The sequence below is a fragment of the Apus apus genome, chromosome 7, assembly GCF_020740795.1.
Source record: "Apus apus isolate bApuApu2 chromosome 7, bApuApu2.pri.cur, whole genome shotgun sequence".
Taxonomy (NCBI): Eukaryota; Metazoa; Chordata; class Aves; order Apodiformes; family Apodidae; genus Apus; species Apus apus.
In genome coordinates, this window is record NC_067288.1 from 29,101,285 (window position 1) to 29,117,753 (window position 16,469).

The 16,469-nt window shown below is 41.7% G+C and overlaps 2 protein-coding genes across 18 annotated transcripts in view; one reads left to right on the top strand and one right to left on the bottom strand.

The window, feature by feature from the left end:
* The window catches only part of DOCK7 (dedicator of cytokinesis 7), a 100,948-nt gene that overhangs the window by 47,492 nt on the left and 36,987 nt on the right, over positions 1–16,469 (bottom strand). For all 16 annotated transcript variants that reach the window (XM_051624493.1, XM_051624492.1, XM_051624489.1 and 13 more), the window contains exon 14: positions 14,717–14,879. In XM_051624493.1, coding sequence (XP_051480453.1) covers positions 14,717–14,879 — 163 coding nt within the window. The remainder of the gene's footprint in view (positions 1–14,716; positions 14,880–16,469) is intronic.
* On the top strand, positions 3,841–14,048 carry ANGPTL3 (angiopoietin like 3). 2 transcript variants are annotated; one of them, XM_051624508.1, is made up of 8 exons: positions 3,841–4,401; positions 5,230–5,340; positions 6,210–6,327; positions 7,011–7,124; positions 8,439–8,534; positions 10,677–10,949; positions 12,478–12,567; positions 13,650–14,048. In XM_051624508.1, exons 1-8 carry the CDS (start codon positions 3,907–3,909, stop codon positions 13,745–13,747), a joined length of 1,395 nt encoding a protein of 464 aa, XP_051480468.1. In that variant the 5' UTR covers positions 3,841–3,906; the 3' UTR covers positions 13,748–14,048. The 2 variants fall into 2 exon arrangements, with proteins under 2 accessions (XP_051480468.1, XP_051480469.1); XM_051624509.1 differs by lacking the exon at positions 13,650–14,048 and having other exon boundaries at positions 12,478–13,122.

Here is a 16,469-nt window from a genome sequence, read left to right on the forward strand (position 1 = left end):
TTTTATTACACTGCTATGCAAAATGTATGCAAAGCCTCTGCTACTATCTCAAACAGATCTCAAAAGTACTTTTACCTGCACTAAATGAACAGCTCAAGTGCAAAGGTTTCCCAAGCCATGGCAGTAACAGCACCAGGCACTCCTCTAAATATTTATAGAATGTGATTGCAGCTATTTTGCAAAATCCTTCATAATGGTATCAAAACATGAAGGGCTGATCCTAACTCTTACAGGGAATGTCGAAGTATTATGAAAATTTCCCAGAGACCTTTTTCTTTGTTTTATTCCTCCTATAAAAATTAATAAGGATCACTCAGGTGCATGGAAGATCTTCAGGATCATGTTTGTTATATACATCTTTTCTTGACTGGGCTAACATCTCTCAGAGGCTGGATTTCCCTTCAGGGTTTCTACAGCTCCTCAGTCTTATGGTTTAAGCGGAACAGAATTCTTCCCCCAAAACAACTTAAAACAAAACTGAGAAAGATTCCTTGTGACTGAGAATTTGAAACGCTGTAAAACCAAAGCCACTCAAATACTTTGAAGTGGACTGTATTTTTTTTTTTTTTTTTAATTTTGCAACCAGTTCTTCAAATTTTGCAGCCCAAAATCCCAGCGTCCAATGCCAGTGGCTGGACTTTGCTCCCTACTATAGAGCAGTGTCGAGCTCAGATAAAAAAACTTACCTGAACTTCATCTACAAGTTTCTCTACAGAAAAGACAAATCCTTCAAAATCACATGCTTCTCTTACATTTTAAATACTGGAAGTATTTAAATAGGATTGATTATCAGGTGTTATGTATCTTGCTCTACCATTGAGAAGAAAAACCTTTCAGAAGTCTTCAGAACCCTAAGAATTTCCTACAAAGGTACCACACAAGAGCAGTCCACATCATGGACTACACGTGTTATGGGTTTTTATTTTACTCATTTGAGCAGCTCTTTACGAATTTCCACTGTACTATCAGTGGAAAATGCTGCAGGAATGATGACTCAATGCAAATCCTTCAGGCAGATCACTGCCCCCTGCATAACTGTTCTAACACTTCTTCCAACTTTTTGGTAGGGTTGAGTAAATACTGATTTGCTGAGTTTCTTTAGAAACTGATCTGAAGCAAATACAGAATTTAACAGGGCATGACAGTCCTCCTCTGATGTTCTCATAGACTAGAACATCGTGGACAACCCGTGTGAAAGCACTTAACCTGGTGAAAGCCAGATCTCTAGAATAAAGCCCTATGCCTTGCAAATCAGAGAATTAATCATTATAAACACTCATTATCACAATAAAATTAAGAATAAGAGTACTGTTATCATTGAAGCCCTACTTGCTAGATTTTTACATGTGGTGTTAAAATATAGTGTTGATAAAAAGGCAGAAGCAGAAAGATTAAACAGTGTTTCATTTTAGCAAAGGCGCCTGCTCAGGTCTGTATCTCTGTGTAGACTGAGCTTCCCAACAGCATCACTGCAGTATTTTTGCTTTTCCTGCCTGATGTCACCCACCCAGCCCCAGTGCAACATTGCTGAGAAGCACTTGACTCAAGGACACAGTGGACACCCCACTGGCCAAAGCCAATGTAATGCCTGCCCAGTGAATAAGCAGCACCAGCCATAATAAAACTGAATGTTGACTCCCAGCACACAGCAACACATGCAGGTCAGTGTATAACTGTCAACCTGTGAGAAGCTCCAGTGCAGTCACTGGTGGTCTGGAGTTGTGAACTGCTGTATCTCTAAGCATCAGAGAAGAAAGAAACACAGTCCTACCAACATCTCATTTCTCTGTACAAAACAACTTTGCACCCCCTGCTCATCTAGAGATCTAAGAGTGGCATGACCCTGTGATGGAGCAAGAAGTCTGAGCACTTTGCTCACCTCTTGGCTGCTTGTTGCCACCCTGAATGAGTGTCAGACCAGCTAGTCTCCGCTGGGTGACTTGTGTTACTTCAGAAATGAAGGAGCCATCATGTTATTATCAATGCACCCAATACTCGGCACCAAGGAATTGATCAGCAAGTGACTGGACATACAGGAGCAATAATGAACAGCCCAAAACCAAATTTCTTACTTGCCTATATCCTCCCAGGCTCAAATGAGTAATTAAGTAAATGACTCTTCTCTATCATCTGCCAACAGTGAGCAGATGTAGCCCAGTCTCAGCTGGCCAGACTCAGCTAACTGTTGCTTCACAAGGGTCATCAACAGAGAGCCAGACAGGCATGTAGCTGGCAAAGAGCCATTCTTCCTGCATCTTAACGCACCTGACCTGATTTAACACAAGCTGCAAAGAATTTAGCAGAACAAGGTGAGCACTGTGGTATCTGCACGGGCTTGCACTTATCTCAGGCATCCTCATAGCTCCTCAGTCCATCCTGGAAAGCAGTAGAGCTCTCCTTGCTCCCCCATTTCCTGATTCTCTACACGGTGCACCCAGAGCTTAGACCTCAAGCCAAAATCCTCAAAATGCTCAGTGTTCAGGGGTTTTTAAAATAATAATGACTCTGCTGCTTTGCTCAAGTGTTTCAAAATTATTCTTCCTGGTGCATAACAGTGACTCTTGTTTGTATTTAAGGACAATTCCTACAATTCTCTTTGAATTAATTCCCATTCTTCCCAGTGCCAGGCCTGATGATCTATATGCTCCTGCTGTTTTTCTCTACTTCATGCAGATACTCCAGTAACTCTCATACAAATCATACTAGTACAAAATATTCTCCACCAATAATTGGAGATCTAAAGTAATTTCATGTTCTTTAACTACAAGTGCATATTATATTTAACTACCTGTATATTAACAACTCTTCATCACACAGAAAGTTCAATGTGTGAGATAACTTTAAAATTATTTTTCTATTGATGCTTCATAAAATATGTGCAGATGTACATGAACAACAACAAGTCCAGGGGAAGAATTACTAAACATACACAAACTTAGGAAAAACCTGAAAACTCTTCAAAGTACAGACTCTATTATGCATGGATTGATTTGAACTTCTTGGATTGCTAGGAGTGATTTCAGAAAGAAAAATACTGCAATACTACTTGAAAAACACACATACTTCCATGCAGAGACCCACTGCAGAACAGGATATTTATTTCAGAGTACTTGTAGACTTGCTTTATGTAGTGTGCATCTTAAGCAGTGAGAGGAATGGTAAGGTGAGATATGTAAGCAAGGTATTATATATCTCACCCAGCTCTGGAAAACAGCTCTTAAAAAATAAGTTTTATATGGTGTAAATTACTGCACAAACCTTAACATAGTAGAATCACATCCAGGCAATCCCTGGAACTAATTCCCTCTTTCTCACTTAATCTGAACTAGATGACAAGTAAATCCACTGCAGCACAATGTGTTACCTCAGAAATGGTACAAAATGAGAAGCAAGTTGTGTGAATCATCTGGGAATATTCTGCCCTTCCATAATTTATCAAGGAGCTGCACAACCTGAAATACAGCACCCAGTGCTCTTAAGTATGGTACACCCTTCCATACTCCTGAGGCAATAAAAAGAATTGTACAACACAAACAAGAGGCAATTTAGACCCCCATCAAGATGACCCAAAATTAATCCATTAAAAAGCATTGTGTGAAAACCCTTATGTCATCAATAACATTTTATAAAAGAAGGTCTGACAGGTGGAAAAGTTCAGATCCAGTTTAATCAGCTACGTGTCCGTCTCTCAGTTTTATCTTCCCAGGTATCAACCTACATTTGAGAGGGGTTACATTTGTTCAAATACTCACAGCTTAATGATCAACTCGTTGGTCTGCCTCTTCTAAAATGAAGAGGAGTATAAATAGATCAAATTCTTCAACCCAGAACACTCACACCGCAAAAACTGTTGGTAGGAAAAGCCTCTGCATCCTGAACAACCTAAGAGTATCGGGAGCAGAAAACATGAAGATCATTCTAGTCTTTCTATTCATTGCCCCACTTGCTCTTTCAGCTGGAGCTGAGGAGAATTCCTCCTTGGATTCTGCAGCATCTCCTGAGACAAAATCAAGATTTGCCATGTTAGATGATGTACGAATCTTAGCCAACGGACTCCTCCAGCTTGGGCACGGTCTTAAAGACTTTGTCCACAAGACAAAGGGGCAGATGAATGACATCTTTCAAAAACTTTACATTTTTGATAGGTCCTTTTATGAGCTCTCACTGCAAACTAGTGAAATCAAAGAAGAAGAGGAACAGCTCAGACAAACCACAGCCAGACTGCAAATCAACAACGAAGAGATAAAGAATCTCTCACAGGAGATGAATTCGAAGATTGAAGACCTCATCCAAAACAAAATCCAGCTGCAAGAGCAAGTATGGGGACTGGAAGACAAAGTCACAAAGTTGGCCATTATCCAGCCTTCAACGCAAGAGACAGAGGAGATTTCTTCACTCAAAGTAAGTAAACTTGTGAAAGCCTCTGACACACAAAGCCAAAGTAAACTGCAGTGCTATTACTGGTAGTTATACAACTGATGCTCATGCTTTCCATTCCTTTTCACCCTAGTATTACGGTGTATTTTGAGAAATAAATCACTGCAATAATCTTAAAAGAATCAGTGTCTTAATCTGACATATTAGTTATTTTGCAGTCAAGTTTCCCAGTGAAATTAGGAAGAAAATTGTGAAATCATAAGTCTCTGCACCTTTTTCAGTATTTGTTTGAAAATCGGTTTAAAGAAAGTTTGTAATAATACTGACAGAAAATTTTTGTAATTAGGAAATAGATGTGATTGCCAAGCCCATAGGTTTGTAAATCATCAGCTCATTACAAATCAATGCACTAGGAACTGTCTGCTCAGTATAAAAACAGGAAAGTGAAACTTCTAAAGAGGGACATTTATAGCACCTGTATGACCTCCACGACCAAAGAACCTTGCAAGTGTTAACAGACTTAATGTCACACATGCAAGTATTTAGGTGGGTATAAGTCTTCCTATGGAAAGGGCAGTATTAACAGTATTTTGCAGAAGCATAAAAAGGGTAAGCAACTCATGTGAGAAAATACTGAATATTAGTTTCAAAGCAGAAAGACGAATCCAGCTCTCCCAAATCCCTAAATACTGGGAATCATTCCCTTTTTTGACTAGTGGCATACACTGAGTTTGAATTAAGGGCCAACTTCACCAAATGGAATTGTTCTGGACATTGAGATGGAAGGAAAATAACAACAAAAGGTTGTGAAAGTCTTCTGCTGATACTAACCACAACTCTCCTCCCTTCCAGGCTTTTGTGGAGCAGCAGGACAATGACATCAAGCAACTTCTCAAAATCGTAGAGGACCAGCACGTGGAACTTGACAAACAGCACAATCAAATCATGGAGCTGGAGGACAAGGTACAGGAACCATCTCTATTTCTCTTTTCAGAATGTGTTATCTCTCACAACACTGAAGGGAGTCAGTGGCCCTACCATTCACTTGGGTCAGCCACCCCTCTTGTTCACAGTTTGGGAGTATTAGAGGAAGGTATAAAAAATCTGGACCACAAACAGGTTCCTTTTTGGGTGAGAGACTGCTGTGCTGCCAGGCATGGGGCTATGGCCAGGACCCACCATGACCAAGAACACAGCTTTGGATTATGGTCTGTGAACACCAGGCTGCTGCTGTATTTTCTGACCATTAATTTTCTGTGGGGTTTTTTTTCCTCCTCTTATTATCTATCATATTCTTGCTCTTCCATTGGTCTTCTAAGTATCATTACTTTCTACCTTCTTTCTTCTTTTCCAATATTCACCTCAACAGGGAGCCATGTTCTGCAGTTCAACGTGTGTCACTGTAACACTGGGCATAACTGACATGCTCATATTTAATTTATTCCTAAGAGGAGGCTATAAAAGGAAAACACATTTCAACCTAAGGAACTGTGGGTTCTGTGCTCTTTAGATGTTGGTATTATTTGTCTAAGTGATGTCACCTGAGGAAATATGTTAAATCTGTTTGCCCATTAAGATGCAGCTCCTGAGAATGGGTCATTTACTCGCCTCATGAATCCTCCTTTGTTTGAGCTGGGGCACAGCTGACAATTCATGCAACTGAAATCCACCAGTGTGGTCCTGAAGTTATTTTTATGTTGCAAATTGGGTATTCTAAAGGATTACATTCAGAGAAAAATTATCCTCTGCATGACGTTGCTCAGCTTGAGACATGAATCTCATCATCTGAAGAGCCTTGGGAAATTAACAGTTGGTAATTACGGTTCTTTCAGCTCAACCACATAGAGCTCCAGGAACTCGCTGAGAATTCCTTCGTGGAGGAGCAAAAGGAACCAGAGGCCACCCCCTTTCTTGTGCGCAACGTCACCGCTGTGAGACATGGATCTGATGGTGAGACTTTACCTCTGAGCCCAGACTGCACCCTACGCTGCACTCGCTGGGTTCTCTGTGAGCTGCATGTCCTGCTTGGACAATGTCATCAACTGCTTAGCCCCACTATGTGGGTACTTGTCTCTGGGGTGACATACAGGAACAACATCCAATAATGCAGCAATCCTGTCCTCAGCCTTCACCCTCCACTCACCCCTTGTAAATTCATACTGTGACCGTCCTTTTACTGACACTTGTGGTGTCTCTCTTGGAGAGCATGAACAGAGAACTAATTTACCCTACCCTGGCTAATGATAAGATTTGGAACACCTTTCTCTAAAGTTGAGAGGCATTCTCAAACAGTGGCAATGGGAATGGTACTTATTTGGAACTTTACAAGGGATAGGAAAGTCCATTTGCCAGAGTCTAGTCTTAGGCCTTAAAACCTTCCAAAATTATTTAAATTTAAATCTTGTGTAACTTAAAAAACATAGGAGGTCCAACCTATGTAAAACTAGGCAGCTCTACTACCAAGCCTAAAGTTTGTCCATTTAAGGATATTTATTGTAAAATAACATTACCAAAAAGACTGTTCTGGTTCTTGTTTTGGCTCTATCCCATATAGAAACCCACGTTGCAAAGATGGATTAAAACTCACCACATCTAAACTAAGGCTTGTAACTGCCTCCTCTTTATTTTCTCAGGTGCTGCTCCTGACTGTACCGCTCTGTATAGCAGTGGCAAACACTCCAGTGGTGTTTACACCATTAAGCCCAATGGCTCAGAAGCTTTTGATGTCTACTGTGAAATGAAATTTGGTAAGACAGCTGTGCTAGCAACAGCCTCATTTTCACAGAATTAATTTCTTTTAAGCCACGAGTAGCTTTTCCAATAGAAGCAAGGAGCAAGTAGGAAACAATTTACTGAAGTTATGTTTCATTAACAATGTTTATTGCTTGAGACTTAGACACACCAAACCAACCCAGAGAGGTAAGTCCTGGAGACAGGACTCCTGTAGCATGTTTGGGTGAGTTAGTAGCCTACAACATATAGGTCCAGAATTGTCACAGAGCAGAAAGCACAGCACCTACCCAAGCTCTACCTTCTTAAGAAACCTGTTTGTCTGTTCCTTTTGCTACTATGCAGAGATCAGACATGGTTTGGCCAGTTCACCCTCCCCTGTTTTTTTTCAGGGCAGTGCTGCTCTGTGCATGCCCTGCCCAGCTGCCCCATGGGGTCCCCTGGCCGGGGTTACCCCGAGAGCTGGGCACACGCTGATGCAAGGTGGCTGGGCCATGCCATTTGTTTGGATGTGTAAACAGAACAGCATGGGGTTGCCCTGTGCAAAAAGCTTCTTTGCTTACATTTGCTGAAACTGGTAGAACAAGGGTGTCATGACCTGGTCAGGAGAAAGACCCCACTGCAGCCCTCATGTGGATACAGCCTCTAACTCTTCCTACCTTCTGAGGAGCTGCATTCAGGCACTATCAGTAGAGGGAGTCTGATAATCTGATCAAATGTCTGTGACATTTCCTGTCTCTTTTTTTCATCGTTTTCTATGTGTTTCTCAGCCCTTATAAATAAATGTAACCCAGCTAAGGCAGCTTAACTAAGCAAGTCTAGTGAGCTGAGTCACCCCACATGTGGCAGAGAACACTTGAACAGTCCTGTTCTGCTCAGCTGGGCTTCCTCAAATCCCTTACATAAAGATTTAGGCTAACTTGTATCTCAAACCTGGAGCACCCAAGAGCACACTCCTGGACAGTGAGAATCACAGAATCATCAAGGTTGGAAGAGACGTTCAAGATCATCAAGTCCAACCCTCCACTCTACAACCTCTAACCACTAAACCATCTGAGAGTTGAGCACCTACCCTCTGCTCAGCTGTACAGCTCAGTATATGTGCACTTGTGTTTACAGCAAAATTAAGAGTAAGTGGGACTCCTATGGAGCCGTCTTCAATGCAAACCCATGTTCTCTTCACTGTGGTAGAGAGCAATCTTGTGTAAGGGCAGCCAAAGCAGAGTAGCCTGAAGGTCGGGAGCTGATGGTCTCAGTTACTTTCCATCTTCTCTCTAGTGCTTTCAATGCTTAATCCAGGCTTGTGACTTATTTCCCCTTCACATTCACAGGCACTTCCTGGACTGTTATTCAGAAGAGAGTGGATGGATCACTGGATTTCAACCAAAGCTGGGATGCCTACACAAACGGTTTTGGTGACCTAAATGGTAAAAATGCCTTTTTTTGTGTATTGTCTCTGTATCAGTTGATTTGAGAAGCTGAATCTTCCTACAGAAAGTTGTTCACATGAGAACAGACAAAACCTGCAATCGAATGTGAACAGCTTACCTAATTAGTAGAGCACCAGAAACTGCTTACCTAAATCTACCAGAGGTTAGGTTAGATTTAGGTTACACAACAAGAAGAAATTCTTCACCATGAGGGTAGGAAGGTGCTGGAACGGGTTGCTCAGGGAGGTTGTGGCTGCCCCATCCCTGGAGGTGTTCAAGGCCAGGTTGGATGAGGCTTGTGCAGCCTGGTCTAGTGGCAGGTGTCCCTGCTCATAGCAGGGAGGTTGGAACCTGATGATCTTTAAGGTCCCTTCCAACCTTCACCATTCTATGTTTCTATGAAAATGTAACTCAGTAAAATTCTCAGACACACCTTCAAATGTGTGTTTAAAAACTTTTGCTGAAGCAAGGTCAGAATGCTATAAATCCTATTTTAATTATTGAGATTTTACTATTCCTAAAAGCCTTTAAAATACACACAAATGCAAAACCTCACCACGTTGCTGTCCCTACTTTCTCTCAAACTTTCTGCAATCCTCTTTCCCATAAAACCACCATTCCCATTTTCCAACCTTCCCTGCACAAACCCCTCTGGCTTCCTTGTGCGGTGGCCAATCCCCTCAGTGGCTGGATAGGGTGAGGAAACACCCACGTTCCCCTGTTAATCATCAACTCCAAAGAATTTGTAACACCAAGTGCTGCCCAACAGCTTCCTCATCCAGAATATTTTCCCTGGTTTTCCTGTACAATGAAAGGAGTTTATTTTTGTTTAGAAAATACTTTGACTTTCTAGGCACAGCACAGAGCAAACCCTCAGCAATGTGGGCAGCAATACTCACTTACTGCCACCTCTTTTATAATAAGGAGCTGCTGTACCTCAACTTTTGCCACATTTTGGGACAGTAGCTCACAACTGAGGTGGACTTTTACCTGGATAGTTTGTCTGATCCTATTGAATCCTATCATTGCTCCTCAATGGGTCTCCAATTCCCACATGCTACACCAACATAAACCTTTCAGTGTCAGGAAGACCCTGTCAAGGATCACAGAATCATTAAGGTTGGAAAAGACCTCTAAGGTCAGCAAGTGCAACCAACAATGGAACACTCACATCACTCTATGTCTCACTCAGTTCTGTGCTGCATATTCTAAGGTGATGAAACAACAACAGAAGCCACTGATGCTCTCCTGTAAATTGAGTATTTTACTCAACCATCTTGTCTTGTAATTGCTTTAAATGCCACCTGCATGCATGGCACACCCATTCAGCTGCACTATTGCTACATGTGGGAATTACTTACCGTGCACTGATACCAGTAGCACTGCTAATAAGCTACTCAATTAATATAATTTATGAAACTAATTAAACTAATTATCAAGAATTCCAGCAAAAGGAAAATGCTCAAGTTAAATTCACTTTGTACACAAGGGTATTGAAACTTCAGTTTCATTCTGCAGCTCTTTCCTTCAAAAATACAACTGCAATCAGGTTTTTATGTATGTCATTTGCTTCATCTGTCACACAGTTCCAATTATGCATGTTTTAAATGTCTTGAGCTCCCTCCCTCTCAGAGTTTCACAAGAGGTGAGAAAGTTAAGAGAGAAGCTCCAGTTCATTTATACTTCTTGCTTTTATTGATCACTGGTGTGCAATTAAGAAGAGGCAAACAAAAAGAATGTAGCAGGAGACCTCTGAAAAGATCAACAGTCCCCAAGACTCGTATTATTGATTTAATTAAAGCAATTATTAAATCCTTTTAAATACTGTATTTTCACACATACTACCTGCAGGTTATCTGTAAAACCAAATTCAATGGCAGCATGAGGGAGATGAGGGGAAGGTTATCACAGAACCCTCTCCCCACTAACTGTCTGCCCAGTGACTTCTGTCCCCTAATCCTCACCTCTGACATCTCTTGATTCTGCCATCCTGTGGTGTGTTTGAACACATCCTTTCACCTACTGCCATTCTGAAGGTGCATGAGCTACCTGAGGTAAGGGTTAGAGATCTGAAACACATGGGAAGTGTCTTTTTGCCTAGTTTCATATTAACAGCATCTATTTACTGCAATTCTGCAGAGGAATTCTGGCTGGGCCTGAACAAGACCTACTCCATTACCAAGCAAGGGGACTACATCTTAAGGATTGAGCTGCAGGACTGGAAGGACAACAGGCGGCACATCGAGTATGCCTTCAGCCTGGGGGGCCCTGAAACAGGCTACACCCTCCAGCTCGCACGGGTGTCCGGGAGCATCCCCAACGCCCTGCCGGAGCGGACGGACCTGCGCTTCTCAACTGCAGACCACGACCTGGACATAGCAAACGACTTCAACTGCCCAGAAAACTACCTAGGTATCAGTATGCTGGGGGTCATGGTATGGCAATGGAGTCAAACTCGAGCACAGGACGTTCCACCTCAGCATGAGGAAGAACTTCTTTACTGTGAGGGTTACAGAGCACTGGGACAGCCTCCCCAGAGTGGTTGTGGAGTCTCCTTCTCTGGAGACTTCCAAGACCTGTCTGGAAGCTTTTCTGAATGATTTGCCCTAGTTGGTGTTGTGTGTGTTTCTGGGGTTTTTTTTGTCCTGCTCTGGCAGGGGGGTTGGACTCGATGATCTTCGGAGGTCCCTTCCAACCCCTAATACTCTGTGACTCCGTAAGATGGGAGTTTCCTCATTACATGGAGGATGGCAGGATGCTTTAGTCGATAGTTACTGGTGTTAGGCTGGCTTCAAATGCAGGAAAGAGAGGGCAGCTGCATCTTTCCCCCTGCAGGGAAGAGCAGATGATGTTTTTTTGTTGGAAGATAGCAGGGTCCTACAATGTGCTATCACCTTTCTGGTTTATAGATAGGTAAAACTAAAGCATAGTGAGGCTGTGCAAACAACCAGCATAGAAACTAGCAGCACAAGTTGAAATAAATCCCTCAGATGAGATTCTGAGCTATTAAGTGAAGGGCAGTTCTTCCTCTGATGCCTGGTCTGGTGTGGTAGCCCTAGGTCAGACTGTTTAATCCCTCCTTGCAAAAAAAACACACAACACCAAACAACAGAAGACAAATTGACTCAACTCCATTTTAACTACTAACCAAAAGTTAAGAATGATGGTGAGTTCCCATTCAAATCTGCCATTCAAAGGCAGATTTTAGCTGTTTGTCAAGTATAAATGCTATATTCCCTCTCAAAAGATCAAGAGAGATGCAAGGTTGAAAATATTTCTCCCTAAAAATAATCTGCATAAAAGATTCCTAATTCTTTGATTCTCTGATGCTTTTATGTTTTGCCAGATAATCGCAAAAAGCAAACAATTGAAAAAGCAATTAATGATTTAAACCACAGGATGCAGAACTGCCCTCCAGACACCTGCTTCAAGCAACATTTTGTATGTCAGTCTAGGTTAGAAAACTGTCAATGCCTGAAACAATGCCCAGAGTGTGTGTTACTCAGCTCTAGTGAACATAAGGCAGATGGCCAACAACTTCCAACGTGCTCAGCTTTCATTTTCAGCAGGGAGTCACTGCCAGACCTTTGCAAGCAGAACTGGCCTTCAAATTAAGCTTGTGGTTAAGGACACCAGTCAATAAATCAGATAACTTGTTTGCTAAAAGCTCTTCAGCTTTCTGTAGATGGAGAGATTTAACTATTTGTACCTGAGAAAAGTATCAGCAGATCAGAAAGTCAGTTGTAGATGGGAAACCTGGAAGTGTGCAGCTAAATTTCTAAGTGTCCCCATTCATTTGGCTATACTGGGTAACTGTCACTTCTGCTGTAACTGGTCTAAAGAAGATTTATGTTGTGAAGAAGAGCTGTCTACTGAGAAGCTGAGCACAACATGTCAGAGTACACCTGACAGTAACTGATGGTACAATATTTTTCCCTAGGAGGCTGGTGGCACAGTGAATGTGAGGAAACCAATCTGAACGGGAAATATGTGGCACCAAGGTCAAGAGGAAGGCTGGAGAGAAGAAAAGGTGTGTACTGGAAGCCTAAGAAAGGAAGATACTACTTGCTCAAGTCAACCAAAATAATGATACACCCAACAGACTTAAAAAGTTATGAGTGAATGCTCAGCCTGGTGCATTTTAATTCAGAACATACAGACTGAACGTTACTACATATAACATGAACATCAAAGAAGTTCATGTTATATTTATTAACAGATGCATGTCTAAATCCATACACTGTATGGTACATCCTCCAATACATAAACCTGGGGCATTTGTGATCATCTTACAGTATGTTCGGTGAGTATTTTCATTCCCTCTAGCCCCAATGTCAATGTGCTGTAATTTTCATGGAGCTTTTACCTCCCAAGGATGAAACACTAATGCCTAGGGACTGCCTATTTGTATATTAGATAATATTGCTTGGGGGAATGGGTTTTCAGGCTGTTGCATTCCTTTCTGGGTTGTGTGGCAGGGAATGCAAAAAGTGTTGCAGCAAATGAAGGGCTGGCAAGATGCTACAGAAGACATTTAGGTATTAAGCTGTAGGAGAAAAAAAAGAAATTTTGTTTTGTAAAGTAACTAATTTGATGTTTGGTTCAGTTCACTGTTGTAGAATGTTGCTATGAGCAAATGAAAGGTGGGCAATTCCCCATTTGAGGGCATTGTGTATTTCCAGAGATTTTCAGCAGTGTGGCTGGCCCAGTCTCTGCTGAACCTCAGCACTCACACAGCCACAGGTGTGTACACACACAGCAACTCAGCCAGAGCACAGGCCTCATCTTTTAGATACCAGACTTTAAAGAATAACTTAAGAACTAAAATTTCTTACTGAAAGTTAAGAGCAAAGCTTCAAAGCTTGCTGAGATAAGTAAGAGATCTTTTCTCCTCATTTGAAACGGAATCAAGAGCCATCCCTTGGTGACCTTTCAGTAAAGAAATTAAAGACCAAGCAAGCACACAACAAAGCACCTTTCAAACAGAGAAGAGCTGTCCATGAGGCAACTCCAACTGAGTCAGTGGTACCAACCTACAAATCCTGTAGGCACAACCTATGTGCCAGTGTCAGCCCTGCTCCTGAAAACACATTCCCATTTATTCAACTTCAGCTGCAGAATTCTCTAAGGCAGAAGGACTACTGACACCCCTGTGGATGGCTGGCTGTGAAGTGCTGACTGACAAAGACCTCAATTCTGAGCTACATTGAGTCACATTGACTCCTCTGCCTTACCTAACCCTTGTACAGAGTGGATTTTTTTTTATCTCAACATTTGCAACTACACAGAAAATGGTTTTAAACTGTAATTTGTCAGAGTGAAACAACTGTGAACAGAATGTGCTAATTACTGAAAATCTGTGAAAAATACTCTTACATGTCATGGATTATTACAAAGAAGGAATCACAAGTGATGCTTATTTGTACTGGTGTCTTGTAATGTTTAATTACCTGTCCAACCTCTAAAAATAAATAAATAAATACAATTTTTGGAAATACAGGAGATACGAAACTCGACTCAACTCTTTCTTGTAAGTTTTAGTTTCTATTTATGTAATTTATCTACAACAAGAAGTAACAGCTTTGAGGAGAATGCTGGTGAAGTTACTCAGCTGAAGAAGACAATTCCTCTCAGATGTGCAACGTCTTCAAAGATACTGTGAAAAAACTTTAAATGAACAGTGGTACATAATTAAAAGAAATCATTCCCTGCCTGGGCCTAGTTATAGAAAGGTTACTGCTTTCTAAGAGACTTTAGAAAAATTTCTTATCCTCCAGATCTTCAGAAGATTTTTTTTCTCTAGCATTGTAAACAAGGAAATTGCTTTTAAATCAAAATGGAAATATGAACAAAGGGATTAGACACTGAAAGTGTCAGAAAGTAATAAAAACAGACAAAAAAAAAAGCTTCATAAAACTGAAAATAATTCAACTAGATTTCACTGTGAGTGTTGGGAACTGGAGAAACCTTTCTCATGGTCTTGTTCACAGCCAAGTTTCAGGCAAATATGTTTGACCCTTCACCACTGTGTATTTTCTCCAGTGTCAGTCTGGTCCCTTTTTGTGCCTCTGGCACAGCAGATCTACTGATACAGCAAGTTTTGCAACAAATCTGATGATAAGGTAGGAATTTCTGGACTTGCCAGGCTCAGGCCCTGAAATATATTTCAAAACTCTAACCTGTATGTGGTATTTGGAACGTAGACATCCCTGGCAGGAAACTCCAGGATTTCTCTTGTAGGTCTGACTCTGCTATCTGGGTAAAGTTTGACTTGCAGTAACTCTGGAGTTAGACAGTAATGGGGATTCTCTGGAGCTGGAGATATGTCTATCTTCAATTGAGCTGTAAGAAAAAAATGGTTTTATAACAATGAATAGAAGGTAATTTACATAAAAAAGATGATTCATGCTTTGTTTCTTTAGGTTAATATCCTATATATTTATTTCATAAATAAATAAGTTATAAATTACAGCCAATGTAGATTTGTTAAAAAAAAAATACCAGTGAATCAAACCAGGGCAACCAGATAATAAGAATCAACAGAAAAGATGAACTTAACTACTCCCAAATGCTGTTCTCATGGGCAAGTTGAGGAAATACAGCCTAGATAATTCTGCTGTGAGGCCCAACTATTGCTAATGACAATACTCAAAGTCTCATCAGAAATCTTGCCTATCAAACTGGAAGGACATATCAGGAGCTGCTGAGAGCTAATCTGCACCAAGACTCTTGAATACTTTCCCTAGCAAGGCAGCTGACAGAACTGACAGCACACTTATGGTGGGTGGATGGCACTGAGGTTGGCATGATTGTAAAAATTTGGACAGGAGAGTTGGAGAAATGGCATCAGATGATTAGGATGAAGCTTAAGAAAGCAAAGGACTTGCATTAAGGAGAAGCCAAGCATACAAACACTAAAAAATGCAATTGATATGGATCAATTCTGCAGAAAAGGGCTTGGTGACAGCAGTGATGATAAGCCAATGTCCAGACAAAAGCAACTACCATTCTAAGATCTATTAGGGCTGTGTCCTGTGAAAGACACTGGAGACAAATTTACCTACTTTCATAGAATGGTTTGGGTTGGGAGGGACCTTAAAGATCATCTAGTTCTAACCCCCCTGCATGGGCAGGGACACCTCCCACCAGCCCAGGTTGTTCCAAGCCCCATCCAACCTGCCCTTGAAAACTGCCAGGGATGGGGCAGCCACAGCTTCCCTGGGCAACCTGGGCCAGGGTCTCAGCACCCTCACAATAAAGAATTCCTTCCTAATGTTTAACCTAAATCTCCCCTCTTCCGTCTTAAAATCATTTCCCCTTCTCCTCTCACTGCAAACCCTTGTCCAAAACTCCTCCCCAGCTTTCCTGTAGCCCCTTCAGGCACTGGAAGGTGCTATGAGGCCTCCTTGGAGCCTTCTCCAGGCTGAACAGCCCCAGCTCTCTCAGCCTGTCTCCACAGTAGAGCTGCTCCAGCCCTCAGATCATTTTTGTGGCCTCCTCTGGATTTTCTCCTGGAGCTCCATGTCTTCCTTATGCTGAGGGCTCCAGAAATGGACACAGTTCTCCATGTGGGATCTCACAGGAGCTAAACAAAGTGGGAGAATCACCTCCCTGGCCCTGCTGGCCACACTTCTTTTGATGCAGCCCAGAACACAGTTTCTGGGCTGAAGACATCTTAGGAGGAGCATCACAACCAGCTCAGAGCACCATGCTTGAAGAAGAGCAGGGACCAACTAAAGAAACCCAAGCAGAGAGTTACAGGCAATTTTAAAATCGCAACCTTTGAGGAAAGGTTGGAAAAAACCTGAGATTGGTCAGGCCACAAAACAGAGGTGAATAAGAGTGAATTAGTAACAGTATTCAAGTACTCGAAAGGTGATGATAACTGCCCTGAGGGCATGACAGACCAGAAGCAGATTAATTTGCAGCAAG

Bases quoted from the DNA above. Each gene is read 5' to 3' on its own strand.
- ANGPTL3 (XM_051624508.1), top strand. From the start codon at position 3,907: ATGAAGATCATTCTAGTCTTTCTATTCATTGCCCCACTTGCTCTTTCA. The intron at 4,402-5,229 runs GTAAGTAAACTT...CCTCCCTTCCAG, and splicing joins AGGAGATTTCTTCACTCAAA to GCTTTTGTGGAGCAGCAGGA. The intron at 12,568-13,649 runs GTGTGTACTGGA...ATTCAACTTCAG, and splicing joins AAGGCTGGAGAGAAGAAAAG to CTGCAGAATTCTCTAAGGCA.